The 16,708-nt window shown below is 44.4% G+C and overlaps 1 protein-coding gene and 1 pseudogene across 3 annotated transcripts in view; both read left to right on the top strand.

Moving 5' to 3' along the window:
• The first annotated feature begins 299 nt into the window (after window positions 1-299).
• LOC309811967 (uroporphyrinogen-III synthase-like) lies at window positions 300-1,423 on the top strand (annotated as a pseudogene). The gene has a single exon. The product of its transcript is annotated as a uroporphyrinogen-III synthase-like (transcript).
• Window positions 1,424-5,811: 4,388 nt separating this feature from the next.
• FGD4 (FYVE, RhoGEF and PH domain containing 4) overlaps window positions 5,812-16,708 on the top strand; it is a 211,163-nt gene continuing 200,266 nt past the window's right edge. For both annotated transcript variants that reach the window (XM_082636476.1, XM_082636475.1), the window contains exon 1: window positions 5,812-6,193. In XM_082636476.1, coding sequence (XP_082492602.1) covers window positions 5,917-6,193 — 277 coding nt within the window. In that variant the 5' untranslated portion in view covers window positions 5,812-5,916. The remainder of the gene's footprint in view (window positions 6,194-16,708) is intronic.

Below are 16,708 nucleotides of genomic sequence, written 5' to 3'. Positions count from 1 at the left end.
GACAGTACACCTTGAGATATATTCAGGATGAAAAAAAAGGATAAGGCACTCTGTTCTTTGGCTAAACAGGCCCTTAGATAGTTAGATGTATATATCAGGAAGAATTTAAATTACCCCAGATTCTTGCATCTTCCCATACATAGAAAAGCCCTAAAATCATTAACTTAAGATATCTGTTTACTGTGACTACTGTAGTAGTAATCTTATTTGTTTGGGGTGTCGGTGCGCATGCGTGAGCTCCAGCTGAGCGCGGCGGGGCTCTGCGACCCCCGGCGCAAGTGCTGGTGCTTGGGGCCCGGGGAGGGCCGTCGCCATGGCAGCGCCGGCCACGCGGTGAGGGGACCGCCCTCCCGGCTGGTCGCTCCCGCAGCCTCGCTGCCTGCTGGTGGGAACCGTGAGATTCCGCCCCTGACTGGGGGCCTGCCGAGTGCCTCACCAGCCAGACGAGCACCCTGTAAAGACTGTCAGGCAATAATGAAGGTTCTTTTTCTGGAAGACCCTAAGGAGGACGACTGTGGCCAGGATCCCTACCTCAGGGAATTAGGATTATATGGACTTGAAGCCACTTTGATCCCTGTTTTATCATTTGAGTTTTTGTCTCTGCCCAGTTTTTTGGAGAAGCTGTCTCACCCTGAAGGTTACGGGGGCCTCATTTTTACCAGCCCCAGAGCAGTGGAAGCAGTGGAGCTGTGTTTGGAGAAAGACAATAATACCGAAGTCTGGAGAAAGTCTCTGAAAGAAAAATGGAATGCTAAGTCAGTGGTCGTGGTGGGAAATGCTACTGCTTCTCTAGTGAATAAAATTAGCCTTCATACAGAAGGAGAAAACGGTGGAAAATGCAGAAAAGCTTGCAGAGTGCATTTGTTCTAGGGAGTCGTCAGCACTGCCTCTTCTGTTTCCCTGTGGAACCCTCAAAAGGGAAATGCTGCCGAAAATGCTCAAGGACAAAGGGATTCCCGTGGAGAGCTTAACCGTCTACCAGACGATCCCACACCCAGGAATCCAGGGGAACCTCAACAGCTACTATTCCCAGCAGGGCATTCCAGCCAGCATCACGTTTTTCAGTCTCTCTGGCCTGACACACAGTCTCAAGCATATTCAAGAGTTATCTGTGGACAACATTGACCAGATTAAGGTGCGGCTCACAGCACCCCTGGGGGGTCAGGACTGTCTCAGTTGTATAGACACTGACGGCCCCTCCCTCCACCCCGGCTGGCACGCTCACTCCGGTTGGTGCCCAGGGACGGAGCACGGGCATCAGCACTGGGCTGTCCGGGGCACTGCTCCGGGACACTGTCTGCAGCCCGGGTCCAGCCTTGCAGGAAAGCTCCGTTGGCCCGGCCAGGCCCGTGGTGGTGAGTCCGAGAGTGGAGCTCTCCAGACTGTCCTCTCTCCTGTGACCAGACGATTTCAGAGGGAATAAAAGGCTCACGGGGAAAAGTCATCTTGTGACAAAAGTGCTTCTCCTAAAATTATGTCTGCTGTTTGCTGGTTCCCAATCTCAGGGAGTTTCTTTCTTTCTTTTTTTTAAACATCTTTATTGGAGTATAATTGCTTTACATTGTTGTGTTGGTTTCTGCTGTATAATAGAGTGAATCAGCTATACATTAAAAAAAAAAGAAGAAGATATCTGTTCACTGTGACTACTGTAATAGTAATCTTTTGCCAGGATGTATGCATGAGTACACGTATTTCCTAGGCAAAAAATTCTGGCTGACTCCTTCTCTACCTCTTCAGAGCAGTTTCTTCAGCGCTGCTGAGAGGTTGCTTCTGGCTATAGTCCTCAGCAAGACCCTGAATAAAACTTAAAACCCTTAACACTCATGTTGTGGGTTCTTCTTTAAGTCAAAAGTTTGTCAGCCCCTAATACTACTGCATAAAGTCAGCGTAATTCATGCCTTTTACTGGCCTTTACTACTTAAATGATATATAAATTACTACCCAGTGACATCAAAGTAAATAATTAATAAATTTATAATTCATTTACTGAGGAAATAACACTATTTTAAAGCACGAGAAATTTTTTCTTTCTCTAGTGAGATTAAAATGAGTGAATCTGGGCTTCCCTGATGGCGCAGTGGTTGAACGTCCGCCTGCCGATGCAGGGGGCAGGGGTTCGTGCCCCGGTCCGGGAAGATCCCACATGCAGCGGAGCGGCTGGGCCCGTGAGTCATGGCCGCTGAGCCTGCGCGTCCGGAGCCTGTGTTCCGCAACGGGAGAGGCCCCAACAGTGAGAGGCCCGCATACCGCAAAAAAAAAAAAAAAAAAAAAAAAGAGTGAATCTGCTGCAAAGTGTTGATTTCCCTTTTTTAAAAATATATATATTATTTATTTAGTTTTGGCTGCATTGGGTCTTCGATGTTGCGCACGGGCTTTCTCTAGTTGTGGTGAGTGGGGGCTACTCTTCATTGCGGTGCATGCGCTTCTCAACGTGGTGGTTTCTCTTGTTGCGGAGCACGAGCTGTAGGCACTCGGGCCTCAGTAGTTGTGGCACGTGGGCTCAGTAGTTGTGGCTCGCGGGCTCAGTAGTTGTGGCTCGCGGGCTCTAGCGCGCAGGCTCAGTAGTTGTGGCACGTGGGCTTAGTTGCTCCACAGCATGTGGGATCTTCCTGGACCAGGGTTTGAACCCGTGAACCCGTGTCCCCTGCATTGGTAGGCAGATTCTTAACCACTGCGCCACCAGGGAAGCCCCTTGATTTCTCTCAAACTCTAAGTTTTGGAAGTGATGTTCTGACAGCAGTTGAAGCAGTTTATTGATTCATAATTTTTCACCTGAGTATTCTTTTTTGGTTTTATCTTATTTATTAGGGACTAGATCAATCTGAGACTGGTTCTGTTGTTAAAATTAAATTGCATGTTTGTTTAAAACATTTTAATTAGAATAAAAAGACATATCAATATCTATAATTTTTGCTACACTGGAAAATATAAAGACAAAATTTAAGGAGTATGAATTAGTTCATAGCCTTCCTATGCATTTTGCTAGTCTGATCTTGTATGGTAATTCATAGGAAAGGGGTGATTCTGGACTGCCAGCTCCTCTCCATACAGTGGCTCCGCATGGTCTAGGGCTCAGGTCCTTCCACGGGCTCCTCTGCATTCTAACTGGTAGTCGGAGAAGAAGAGTAGAGTTTTATGGCCAAGGTGCAAAAGCCAGGCCTGGAGGTGACACATATTACTTCTGCCCACAAAATTTTGAAGAATCCAGTTACATGGCTTCACCTAACTGCAAGGGAAGGTTTAAATGTCTCCTTGTGTGCCCAAGGAAAATGATACCTGATTTAGTCAGCATTCAGCATTGTTTCAGTCACAGAGACATGGAGTATAAGCACCTGTGTATTGCATGCATCTCTGTATTTCAGGACCCAGCACAATTCTCACTCAATATGTGTTAAGTGAATTACTACCAAACTTTCTATTAGCTATATAAGCAAATAAAATATTATATAAGGACTATATGTATAAGATGATACCCAAAAAATTTGTTCTACTCTAACCTATGGTAAATTGAGATCAAATAAAGTTCTGTTGATCCATTCATTTAGTGTTGCAAAAACATAGTCATCAAATGCAAAGTCCCTGAGAAATGGTTTCTATCAGAAAATATTAAGCATCATAACATTGAGAGAGGAAATGTCAGATGATGTCTGAAAATACAGACATCCACTGATGTGAACTAACATTATATTAGGTAATGTGAACAACTTGAGCCATGAAAGAAATAGAAATACATATAATGTAAACAAGTCAAAATACATTAAACTGCTGCTGCAAATACTTGGGGTAAGATACCTTTTTGCCCCATACAGGTATGTTTACTGCAGTTCTCTACAGAAAGAGTAAGCATCTACTGAGATAGTGGGAGAGGGGGCAGTAGGGGGTACCTTTAAGTTTCATGAGTAACCAGTTCTCTAAAAGAGAAGATTGCCATCATCTTCTTACTTAAAAATAGATAGCTCTGAGCTAGGTTGCTAGTATGGTGTTTTGTTTGTTTGTTTGTTTTTTGTTTTTTTTTTGCGGCACGCGGGCCTCTCACTGCTGTGGCCTCTCCCGTTGCGGAGCACAGGCTCCGGACGCGCAGGCTCAGCGGCCATGGCTCACGGGCCCAGCCGCTCCGCGGCATGTGGGATCCTCCCGGACCGGGGCACGAACCCGTGTCCCCTGAATCGGTAGGCGGACTCTCAACCACTGTGCCACCAGGGAAGCCCTAGTATGGTGTTTTTGATTGCAACACCACCTTTTTTATTGAACCAAATAAATTATGTCAAAAACCTGCACTTAAATTATAGTTAGCTTATGCATACGGAGGTAAAACCCCTTTCATTATTCATTTATTGAAACCACTTGTTTAAATTATTTCTGATACTATATAGCATAGTAGATAACACCACAATTACAGAGAAAGAGAAACAATAATTAGGTACAATACAGTGATACAGGGATAAGAAATTCAAAGGGAGCAAAAGCTCCTTTTAACAAGGTTTGAAAGGATGCATTAGAAATTATGGGGTTAGTTCCTTCTCCTAAGGGGTATATTTATTGGAGTAACAACCAAGGAGACTGAGACAGTTGAACGGCCTTCTGAAAGGTTTCTTGAGGAGGACTGGGTTATGGGATACACTTCAGGGAGCTGGAGAAGACGTTACCTGGATGAAAGTCCATCTGAAAAAATGTGGGGTGGCTTCTAAGGTGGGAGTGATGGGCTGGGCAATTCTTTCTGCTTGAGCTGGGATACTCGGAACGCTGCTCTTTCCCCTCCTACCTCTGTGGTTTTGGGACACAGCCTCTTCATTATTAGAGTAATGAGTTTTACAATGCAGGTAAGCAAACCAATTAAAAAATTTTCAACTTAATATTTAGCTGAAGTTAAAAAAAATGACTTAACAAATTAAAGGACTCTAAACTGCATTACTAATGAAGTCCCGAAAGTGTTTGTGGTGATGGAGGGGCTGATGCTCTGCAGGAAACCTGTGCACAGTCAGCTCCACCTTCTCTTTTACTTCCACGCACCTCTTCATCTTTCTCTGGCTCGAAGCTCCTGGCAAGATTTTTTAGTTCAGTGAGATAAGGACAGACTTTGGGGCAGTCTCGGGTAAGCATTCTAGCTCTGCAGTACTGTGTGACTCTGTGTAGGTTCCGCACCTTGGTTTCCTTATCTGAAATACCTCACTGGTAAGATCATTATCAAGGGCTCAGAAGCAGCTTGAGACATACGTGTGACCCTTGCCGTGTGGCTCTGCGAGAATGGCAGGCCCTGTACAGAGTCCGGAGTAGCTGTAATGATCTCTTCTTTCTCCCCGAGTCCAGGGCGTGGCCCACAGGTGAGCGCGGCTGACCTTCGGAGCACCCCAGATAGGCGTGGTTCCGGTCGAGACCCGAGGGCAAGCCGGGGCTCGCTGGGGATGGGGGAGGAGAGAGGGAAGAGGCGGGGGAGGAGAGAGGGAAGAGGCAGGGGAGGAGAGGAGGAGAGGAGGGGAGAAGGAGGAGAGGGGGAGGGGGGAGGGGAGGGGAGGAGCTGCCCGGAACGCTCCCGGCGGCACCGCGCGCACGCTCCCGGCGGCACCGCGCGAGCGTGCTGCGCTGCTGCCCAGGACGCGGCGGCTGCGGTAGCGGCAGCGGCGACCACAGGCCGAACTCTCGGCGCTCTCGGGGGCTGGCTGGCGATTGGTCCAGAGAGGAGGGGGTGGTGGCAGCCCAAGTCAGCCGCTGCAGTGGCGGCGTCAGGTGAGAGCGCGAGCCGCAGAGACCGGGCGTGGCGGCTGCCGCACAGGGAGTCGGAGCCAAACTCACGGCGCGGCCCTGGGAGTCCCGGGAGGAAGGGGCGAGGAAGCACTTGCAGAGGAGACGCCGGAGCAGAAGGGCGCCGGCGCCGAGCAGCCCCGAAGTTGTCTCTGTCGAGTCGCGCCGAGCCTGGGCATGCAAGCGACGCCCCCGGGGGTCCGGTCGCCCCTCAGGAGCCCGCCGAGCGCGCGCTTGCGGCCGGACGAGGGCGGGCGAGGGTGCCGAGCCGCGAGCGAACGCAGCAAAATGAGCGGCGAGGGCGACTACAACTTCAGACGGGTGGCGATCCGGCGTAAGTCCAACCCCTCCTACCTGCCGCCTGGGACCCCCCGGCCGTGGAGTCGGCCCTCGTCGCACCTGGAATGGGTCGAGACGGCCACGTTCAGGGGCCAGGCCCCCGCAGACGCCCCAGGTAAGCGCCTCGGGAGGTAAGGGGTGGGCGGGGGTGTTGTCGCAGGTGATGGACCGCCGAGCGCCCTGCAGGTGCGCCCCGTCCACCGCAGCGGTGGGAGCCAGTTCGGAAACCTTCCCAGAGGGCTGCGTCGGACCGCCCACCCACTTTACCTATTTTGTCCCTTCCCCCAAAGGTCGTTGGCGGGAGCGCGCCTGAGGCTGAACTTATCAGTCCTGGAGGTCACTTACCAGGGAATTCCGGAAGTAAAGGATAACTTTTTTTTTTTAAGTTTGATTAGGAATTAATAACATGTTTTCTAGATATTGAAGTTTAAGGTTTTTCGCTAAGTTGCTTTCGGCAGACCTTGTGAAGGACTAGTGCAATAAATGCGGGAGGCTGATGTTCGTCCTGGTCCGGCCGCCTACCTGTTGAGTGACCTCGGACCAGCAGTCCTGAGTGCTCCGGTTTTCCCTTTGGAAAAAGACGCTTAAGTGTGAAAAGCTGCAGGTCTCTCAGAAGGAAACATGTTCCTACTATCAAGAAATTCAGGGTTTTTTTGTGGTTTTGTATTGATAAATTAAGATATCAGTAATGCGGTATTTGGAATTCTGAATTCTCCATCGACTCTTAGCCTTGGAAGAAATCCTCAAAATGATCTGTTGCAGCTCACAACTTCTCCTTCGCTCTTTAAATACATTCTGTTCTCCCTAGGCGGGCTTGAAGCTAGGTAGAACACATTAGGGATTTTTTTTCTTGAATTGCAAAACTTTTCTTTAACCCCCACCCACGGCTTTTGAGCTCCTATTGTGCCATAAGCAGAGATGGCTTGTATATAGACCAGTTATGAGGCAGAAACCTTATTTGAGTAGCAGAAGTACAAATGCTTTTATTCACTTACACTCATTTTATTCTTATTAAGCAAAGCTTTTATGATGGTTTAACTGTGAAGTCTTGGAGCTTTAGAATTTTTCTGTTCCATCCTGAAGCTGTAGTATTTACTCATAGGACAGAAAAGCATGGTGGGTGATGAATTACAAATTTATAGCCAAATTAGGTAAGGGCAGAAATAGTGATGTGAGAAAATATATAAACAAGTAATTGAATCACAATGCTTTAGGTCTCAATTTCCTCATCTTCGAAATGAAGACTCTGGTGAAATAAATAACCTATAAAATCTCTTCCAGATTCACTGTAAAATGAGTAGAGGGGCGTTTTCTTCCTTTTAAGTGAAAATTCGTTACTTTGTTTTGAAGTTATTTATGAATTTTTAAATTGTTTGAGCTGGTCTATTTCTTTCTTTCTTTTTTTTTTTTTTTTGTGGTACGCGGGCCTCTCACTGTTGTGGCCTCTCCCGTTGCGGAGCACAGGCTCCGGACGCGCAGGCTCAGCGGCCATGGCTCACGGGCCCAGCCGCTCCGAGGCATTTGGGGTCTTCCCGGACCGGGGCACAAACTCGTGTCCCCTGCATCGGCAGGCGGACTCTCAACCACTGCGCCACCAGGGAAGCCCTACTCGATTTCTTAATCATCAGCAGTTTTCAGTTGGAGGGTAAAGGGATCCAGTTTCTTTACATCATTTTACTGAAAATCTCGTGCTTAGTTTCAAACTCTTTGAGTAGGTGAGCAAAAGATGAATTGCCTCCTAGAAGTAGGAGTGAGCAGTATAAATCATTTCTACAAGGCAGCTGTGCTTATGGAAGAGTCCTTTCTTCTTTTCTATTCTCTTTTTTCTACAGAGAAAATCCAGAATACTTTCTTTTTTTTTTTAACAAGATGGAGGACCTAGCAATAACTTTTCTAATCTGTTAGGGTGTCTCAGTATTGTTTAAAAGAACTCAAAGTTCTTGTTGCCATTATTTTCAGGCTTGAAAATTAATTACTGGATCTTCCTAGGTATGATTGTTCCTCTTTACCATGATGTAATCTATAGTATCTGTTGGAGAGTGACCTAATGTTTTGAAAAATAGTCTGACACTATTGAGTGACCACACCCCATTCAATTTGGTGAGGTAAAAACATTTTAGAAATTGCTTCCTTCTTTGAATCTAATCTGCCTGCCTATTAAGTTTCATCCAACTGTTTATCATTATATAAGTAGGATCCTCCCCTCATCAAAAAGTAAACCAGGTTTAAATTCCCAAGAAGTGCCAATTTACTCTGTAGTACCTAGAAAAGTATTTATATATGGAAACTACAACATTTAGACCCATTACATGTATAGTGGATGTTACTCATAATTGAAGTGTTACTTTCCCTCTTGAAGAGGGAACAAAAACTAAGAATTCAGTTTAGTGGTGGTGTGTTATATTCCATGACTGTGAAATCCATTATTTTTAGCGTTCTCTGCTTTTTCTCAAAAAAAAAAAAAAAAAAGAAAAAGAAAGAAAGGGAAAGACAAAGAAAAAAGTCTACCAACCACATCCTCCCTATATATCTGAGTAGCAATGTCCTCATCTAGGTGAGGTAATTAAATTAAGACATAGGCTTTGGGGTCATATAGTGCCCAAGTTCAAGTCCTTATACTACCGGTTTTATGAATTGAATCAAGTCTCTTAATTTCTCAATTTCTTCATCTGGACAGTGGAGATAATCTGGACAAGAGAGTATTTTATAAGATTGTGGGGAGAATAAAGTAAGATTATATAGATAGATGGCTGGCCCAAAACAAGTACGCAGGTTAGAATCACAACAAGGAGTCATTATCCATTTGTTTCCCAAAATGTCTGGCACTAGGACTGGCACATAAGAGACACTGTAAATACTTGTTGGATGAATGAAAATCCTTCCCCTATGGTGTTCATAATAGCTACTGTTTATTGAGTGCATTTTCTCTATCTAAGAACTGTGCTTTGTGATACATACACACCTGAATACATACACACCTGAATGTATGTGTATGAATTTATTTCACAACAATTTTAATAGGTAGGTAGTATTATGCCCATTTTCCAGCCAAAGAAATTGAGGCACAGAAAGTTTTACTAACTTGCTTGGAATCGTAAACTGGTACTTGTTTAGCTAGATTCAAATTCAAGTGTGCCTGGCATTAAAGGCAGTGCTCTTACCACACATCACATAAAGCATATAATTCCATTATGGTAAGAACATACATTTAAAGGGATATTTTATACACACACAGTAGGATGAAAATTTTCTTACTTTGTGTGTGCGTTTTTTTTTTTTGGTCCAGCTTTTTTCTGTCCCTTTCCCTTTGTTCTTTTCTATAGTCTGAATATCTGAAACCCTTGGCCGGGGGCAGAGTTTGTCTATTGAATATCACTGAAGGTAGCTTATTTCCTCAGTTATTCCTTAGTTTTATGGGAATCCTGAAGGATCTTTATTGAAGATGCCTTTCTTTATAAAATATGTTTGTTTCTACTTCCAACCCATGACCACTTTGATTAGCCAAGCATTTCTCTGACTTGAAGAAGGGGTAAATTTAGTTCAGGTTTGCTAAGGGGAGATCAGCATTGTTGTCATTAATTTTTCCACTTAGGCTTAGTGTAGGTCTGCAGACTTTATCAGTTGGCTTGGATGGAAGGCAGATTTTTCCTGCATCATCCTTTTATCCAAGGTGTAGCCTCTTCAGTATAGGTCCTAGGTTCAGTCCTTTCCCATTTCACAAGCTCAAGGCCCATGTCTCCCCTTCCGCTGCAAGAGCTGCAGTTCCTGGGCTCTAGGTTCCCCCACTAGAGTTTAGGTTTATTCTTTTTCTTTTTTTCTCTTGTTCTTGGGAATCTCCTTTATTTTCTTATGATTTCAGCAGTACATTTAAAAGTGTATCTGTTGTAATTTATTCAGCATCTGGATGCTTTGTGGTGAAGGACTTTTTACACTATTTGTGCAGACTTTCTATAAGTAGAATTCCTTTTTCCAATGCTCACCATGGTTAGAATACTCGATTTTCAGCACGTACTCCAATATCCTGAGCACTTTTTGAGGACTAATTTTACCTTTGTTGGAGGAGGAGGGATGAAGATTTGGGTTATACTGATAAGAGTGATTACTGTTTATTGAATGCTGATTCTGAACCAGGACTGTATGTGTATTACTTATTCTTATGACAGTGCTGCAAGATAGATGGTATTATCATTTTAGAGAAAAAGAAAAACCAAGTTGCAGTGCTCTAAAACCAGCCTAAGCTTCCGAGATAGGATTTGAACCAGGTCTCTGGCTTCAGTACTCACATGCTTATAATACTAGTTCTTAAGGTTTCCCAGGGCTTTGGAGGCAAAGTGCGATACAGTTACTGTGTTTCATATATGTTAGGGCTAATATTGTTTGTAACATTAATGAATGCGTATTATATTTGAAACAGTGATCTAAACACACAGTTTATCTAAAGATTTATAATAAAATGGTGATGTTAATTTCATCAATGATTCCTAGAAGCTGCTTAAGATGGACTTTGAAATAGGAAAGTCCTTCAGAGGATCAGGAACCAGGAAGTTTTTCTTATTTCTTGGAAGGCCAAGAGCAGTTTAAAGAGTAGTCAGTTGTCTTTCAATGAATAGCCATGTAAACTTGTGAACCTAGGAACATTGAGAGACTTTTAATCCACAATCACCTATTCCTTTCCTCTACTGAGAAAAACTCAGGGTCATGGATCTAACTGGTGACGGAGAAGAGGACCTGGACTTATTGGGGTAGGAATTAGGGGTTGGCCCAAGGCCATTACCTCTGTACTTAAAGGGCACGTGGATTTAATCTTGGTGTAGTTAGGAATTAATGCAGCTGGTGAGTTGAAGTTGAAGCCAGTGCTCATTCACCATTCTGAAAATCCTAGGGCCCTTTAGAATTATGCTAAATCTACTGTCTGTGCTCTATAAATGGAACAACAGAGCCTGGTGACAGTACGTTTGTTTACAACATGGTTTACTGAATATTTTAAGCCCTACTGCTCCAAAAAAAAAAATTCCTTTCAAAATATCACTGCTCATTGACAAGGCACCTGGTCACGCAAGAGCTCTGATGGAGACGTACAACCATATTAATGTTTTCATGCCTGCTGCCACAACATCCATTCTGCAGCCCATGGATCAAGGAGTCATTTCTTCTTCTTTTCAAATTAATTAATTTAATTTAATTAATTGGTTGTGCAGTGTGGCTTGTGGGATCTTAGTTCCCCGACCAGGGATTGAACCTGAGCCCTCAGCAGTGAAAGTGCGGAGTCCTAACCACTGGACCACCAGGGAATTCCCCAAGGAGTCATGTCAACTTTCAAGTCTTATTATTTAAGAAATGCATTTTATAAGGCTATAGCTATCATAGATAGTGATTCCTCTGATGGATCTGGGTAAAGTCAATTGAAAATCTTCTGGAAAGGATTCACCATTTTAGATGCCATTAAGGACATTTGTGATTCATGAGAAGAGGTCAGAATACGAACTTTCATAGGAGTTTGGGAGAACTTGATTCCAGCCCTCACGGATGACTTTGAGGGGTTCAAGACTTCAGTGGAAATAACAAGAGCATTAGAATAGAAATTGAGCCTGGAGATGTGACTGAGTTGCTGCAGTCTCATAGTAAAACTTGAATGGATGAGGAATCGCTTCTTATGGATGACTAAAGAAAGTGGTTTCTTGAGATGGACTCTAGTCCCAGTGAAGATGCTGTGAAGATTGTTGAAATGACAACAAAGAGTTAGAATATGATCAGTACGTAGACTGAGTTGATAAAGCAGTGGTAGGGTTTGAGATTGACTCCAATTTTGAAAGAACTTCCACTGTGGGTAAAATGCTATCAAACAGCATTGCATGCTACGGAGAAATCTTTTACGAAAGGAAGAGTCAATTGAAGTCAGCAAACTTCATTGTCTTATCTTTAAGAAATTGTCACAGCCACTCCAGCCTCACCCTGATCAGTCAGAAGCCATCAGCATCGAGGCAAGACCCTCAACCTTGCAAAATGATTACAACTTGCTGAAGGCTCAGATGATGGTTAGCATTTTTTAGAAATAAAGTATTTTTTAAATTTTTATTTATTTTTTGGTTGCGTTGGGTCTTTGTTGCTCCGCGCTGGCTTTCTCTAGTTGCAGTGAGCAGGGGCTACTCTTTGCTGTGGTGCGCAGGCTTCTCATTGTGGTGGCTTCTCTTCTTGTGGAGCACAGGCTCTAGGTGCATGGGCTTCAGTAGTTGCAGCACGCGGGCTCCGTAGTTGCATCACGTGGGCCCTAGAGCACACGGACTTCAGTAGTTGTGATGTGTGGGCTCAATAGTTGCGACACGTGGGCTCTCGGGCGAGTGGGCTTCAGCAGTTGTGGCTTGTGAGCTCTAGAGTACAGGGCAGTAGTTGTGGCGCATGGGCTTAGTTGCTTCGGAGCATGTGGGATCTTCCCGGACCAGGGCTCGAACCCGTGTCCCCTGCATTGGCAGGCGGATTCTTAACCACTGCGCCACCAGGGAAGTCCAATAATGTATTTTTAAAGTAAGGTATGTACAGCGTTTGGAAATGTAATACTGGTGCACAGTTAATAGACTATAGTGTACTGTAGGCATAGTTTTATATGTACTGGAGAACCAAAAAATTGTGACTTGCTTTATTATAATATTCACTTTAGTGCGGTGACCTGGAACTGAACCGCAGTATCTCCAAGGTTTGCCTGAAAATTCTTTTCTACGTGCATTTGCTGGAAAGTTGATTGAAAAAGGATTTAAACATAATGCATTTAATTTTATGGATGCGAGTATAGTGTGCGAGATTCAGTAGGTTTAGACACAAGCTCATGAATCTGTATTTTTTAAAAGTATATCAGGTAATTCTGATAATCAGCTTGGTTTCCAAATGCCATCCTACCAACTGCATCAAAATTACTTGGAGTACCTTAGATAGAATGAGTCAGAATCTCCAGGGGGTAGGGTTAGCTGTATTTTTTTATTTTTTTTATTTTTTTGCGGTACGCGGGCTTCTCACTGTTGCGGCCTCTCCCTTTGCGGAGCACAGGCTCTGGACGTGCAGGCTCAGCGGCCATGGCTCACGGGCCCAGCCGCTCCGCGGCATGTGGGATCTTCCCGGACCAGGGCATGAACCTGCGTCCCCTGCAGCGGCAGGAGGACTCTCAACCACTGCGCCACCAGGGAAGCCCAGCTGTATTTTTGACAAGAGCCCCAGGTGATTCTGATGTGCAACCAACTTCATCAACTACTGTGCATTTCCAAGCTAGGGTAAACCCCACCTTTGGTCCTGAGCCCAGACAACCAATATTTTTTAGGTGCAAGGCAAAGAATGATATAGATTGTCCCTCAACTAACACGTCATATTGGCCCTCTGTATTTTTGGCAAATTATTTGCCCATTTCCAGTTGATTTCTAATTGTATTTTTTACATTTGGTATACTTTTTTGCTTTGTTCTTTTTTCTCAACTTAACCCGTTAAGTTGAAGTAGACTTTAATTTATGCTGATAGACAATTTATATCCAAGTGGAGTATCTGACGTGAACACAAGTGACCTTTCATTCAGTCTTGGTTTCTTAGTGTCCTTTATTGCTGCCCTCTCTTTCTTTCCTAATCTGGAGGATGAATCCACTCCTCATTTCACAGGCTCCTTGTCCTACACCTCCACTTCTCTCAAAATGAGGTCTTCCTAGACTTTAAACTTTGATATTCTCTGGAGCTTTCTTCCTTAAACTGCTACATATACTTCCATTGCTGCCTCTGCTTCTTCATCCCCTCAGCCCATCCTTCTCCCTACTTCCTTTCCTTGTTCTAGGCTGGCTTCTGTTCTAAACTTGATCAGTGTTCTAAGTCAGCAGTGAATTCCTACGTATCATCCAGTAGCCTGTTTGTAGTCCTTATTGTTTGTTTTTGTTTTTGTTTTTGGCCCTGCGGCGAGGCTTCCCTGACCAGTGAAAGCGCCAAGTCCTAACCACTGGACCGCCAGGGAATTCTGCGGTCCTTATTCTTAATTTCTGGGTGGTATTTCCTTGTTTTTTTCTTTTTTTGGCCATGCCACGTGACTTGTGGGATCTTAGTTCCCCAACCAGGGATCGAACCCGCTATGTTGGCAGTGAAAGGGCAGAGTCCTAACCACTGGACCGCCAGGGAATTCCCGGTATTTGCTTCTTTTTTTTTTTTTTTTTTTTTTGTGGTATGTGGGCCTCTCACTGTTGTGGCCTCTCCCGTTGCGAAGCACAGGCTCCGGACGCGAAGGCTCAGCAGCCATGGTTCACGGGCCCAGCTGCTCCGCGGCATGTGGGATCTTCCCAGACCGGGGCACGAACCCGTGTCCCCTGCATCGGCAGGCGGACTCTCAACCACTGCGCCACCAGGGAAGCCCCTGGTATTTGCTTCTTTTTAAAGCTCTTTTCTTGGTCCTGATTTTCATACTTCAACTGGATCTCCAAGTTTATTCCTTTGACTAGGTCATTTTTCTCCTTTCTCTCCTCCAGCATTCCCATTATTTCCTGCCACTTCTTATTTGGAGGTGTCATCCACCCTCTGGGCTTCTTTCTCTTAATCTTTACTGCTGAATAAATGTAAATGTCCTAAGGGTACCAAATTGCAGCTCCTTTTTCTGCTGCAATCTAGCCCCTCCTCCTGACTTTCTTGGAGGAATTATTAACCTTGCTTTTGTTAGACTTCAAAGTTTTTTTTAAATCTGCTCTTCCCTCTTATCTACTTGCTACCGAGTTAGCCACCCAGTTGTTATTGATTCTTCTTCATTTCATGATGGTGGCCTTTGTCTTATTTCAGGGCACTTCTCCCACCAGCTATCCACGGTACATCGCCCCCCTCCCCCAATTAATTTTCTTAAATCTGGGTATTGTTCATCTCCTTCCCATGGTCAAAGCTTTCTATGGCTCCTAACTGCCTGTTATTGATGTTTATAATGGAGTACTCTATATCCACGTTAGTGACTTTGGTTAAACCTTTACCAGTAACCCTCAGTATAGAAATGGACCTTTCAAAATTCATACAAACATTTAATCTTATTTGAACTATTCAATATTAAACCTAGAATAATCATGCATTAGTCACGCTTTAGGAGTTGTGTACGTGTGTGTGTTTTCAGGAATAAATTTGGCATTGTTTGTAGAGCATTGTCCAGAATTAGTCATCTGTCCTTGGAATGCAGTTAATAGTGGGTGGACATTAGCACCAGCAAGTACCCTGAGAGCCCATAATCTGTTTTGTATTATTGCTTCACTTATTCAGGAATAGAGTGAACACAAACCCAACTGCTGTGCCTCTCTCATACACATACCCACTCACTGGAATTAAACTGTCAACTTCACCAGCTGCTGCATCTGCAGAAACCAGGGAGCTGCTTCCATTCTGGGGACTGCACAGAGGTGCAGTGAAGCCTTGCTGCAGACAGGTATCTAGTCTGCTCTGCAAGGCTGGGTTGTTCCCTGGGGCCTCTGGCAGAATTTTGTGTTAGGACACATGTTAATAAGTAGCCTTTAAAAGTGCCATGACTTTACCATATGTTATTTGTATTTTAAAAATATATGCTAGTGAATATGTTTAGGAGGTGAAAAGTCAGTATGTAGAGCCAAATAAATTATAAGATACCCCAGCCGAAGAATATGCTTATAGTTTCAAGTGCAATGTAGTATAATGTATGGGAAGTTATCAAATTATAGACAAATTCAGTTAAAATTAATTACTAAAAACCACTTGTAGAAAAATACAACTTTTAAACAAAGTCATCTTTATTTCCTCTGCAGAAAATTGACTAACATGTAACATTTCTTTTCCTAAAACATGCTACCTTACCTTAATGATGTCATATTGATGATGAACCGATATTGATAAATGATGTTGGGAATCCAAAGATGAATGGGACAAATTTCCATCCTAGAAGGGGGATATGATGTATAATAAACACCAGGGTATAAGGTCACATTGGGTGTGAGAACAGTGATCAGAGTGATCATATTTCAGAGGAAGGCACGTTTTTTTGTTTTGTTTTGTTTTTTTTGCGGTACGCGGGCCTCTCACTGTTGTGGCCTCTCCCGTTGCGGAGCACAGGCTCCGGACGTGCAGGCTCAGCGGCCATGGCTCACGGGCCCAGCCGCTCCGCGGCATGTGGGATCCTCCCGGACCGGGGCACGAACCCGTGTCCCCTGCATCGGCAGGCGGATTCTCAACCACTGCGCCACCAGGGAAGCCCTTTTTCCGGTATTTTTGTTAGGATTAACACAAATACTACTCTCACAGTTTGGGCTTCTTTTTGCATCTTATGTGTATTTCTGATCTAGCGCTGTCTCTCTGGATTGTGATTGGTTGTTTACACTTGTACCTACTGAGTACAAGTTACTGCCCAAGGTACAAGCTCTTTTAGGCACATATTTTCCCACCCCCTTTTATCCACTTCCTGCTTAGTCCTTTCCTCCCCTTAGTTCCTGACAAAACTGCCTTTTACTGCTGGCCTTTCTCCTCAGTATTTCCTCCTGTGCTGTCTTGAGCCCCACTTTTATGTCAGACTTCCATAAAGCCTGAATTGCATCACAGAACCACACCCTGCCTCTGTTTCCTGACTGAAGACTGGCTTTCACCTTTAATGCTGGTTCCCTGATGACTCAAGTGGCAG

The sequence above is a fragment of the Mesoplodon mirus genome (genome assembly GCF_964341445.2).
Source record: "Mesoplodon mirus genome assembly, chromosome: 11".
NCBI classification, from domain to species: domain Eukaryota; kingdom Metazoa; phylum Chordata; class Mammalia; order Artiodactyla; family Ziphiidae; genus Mesoplodon; species Mesoplodon mirus.
Note: the sequence above shows the minus strand (reverse complement) of the source record. Positions and strands in the feature narration are given on the sequence as shown.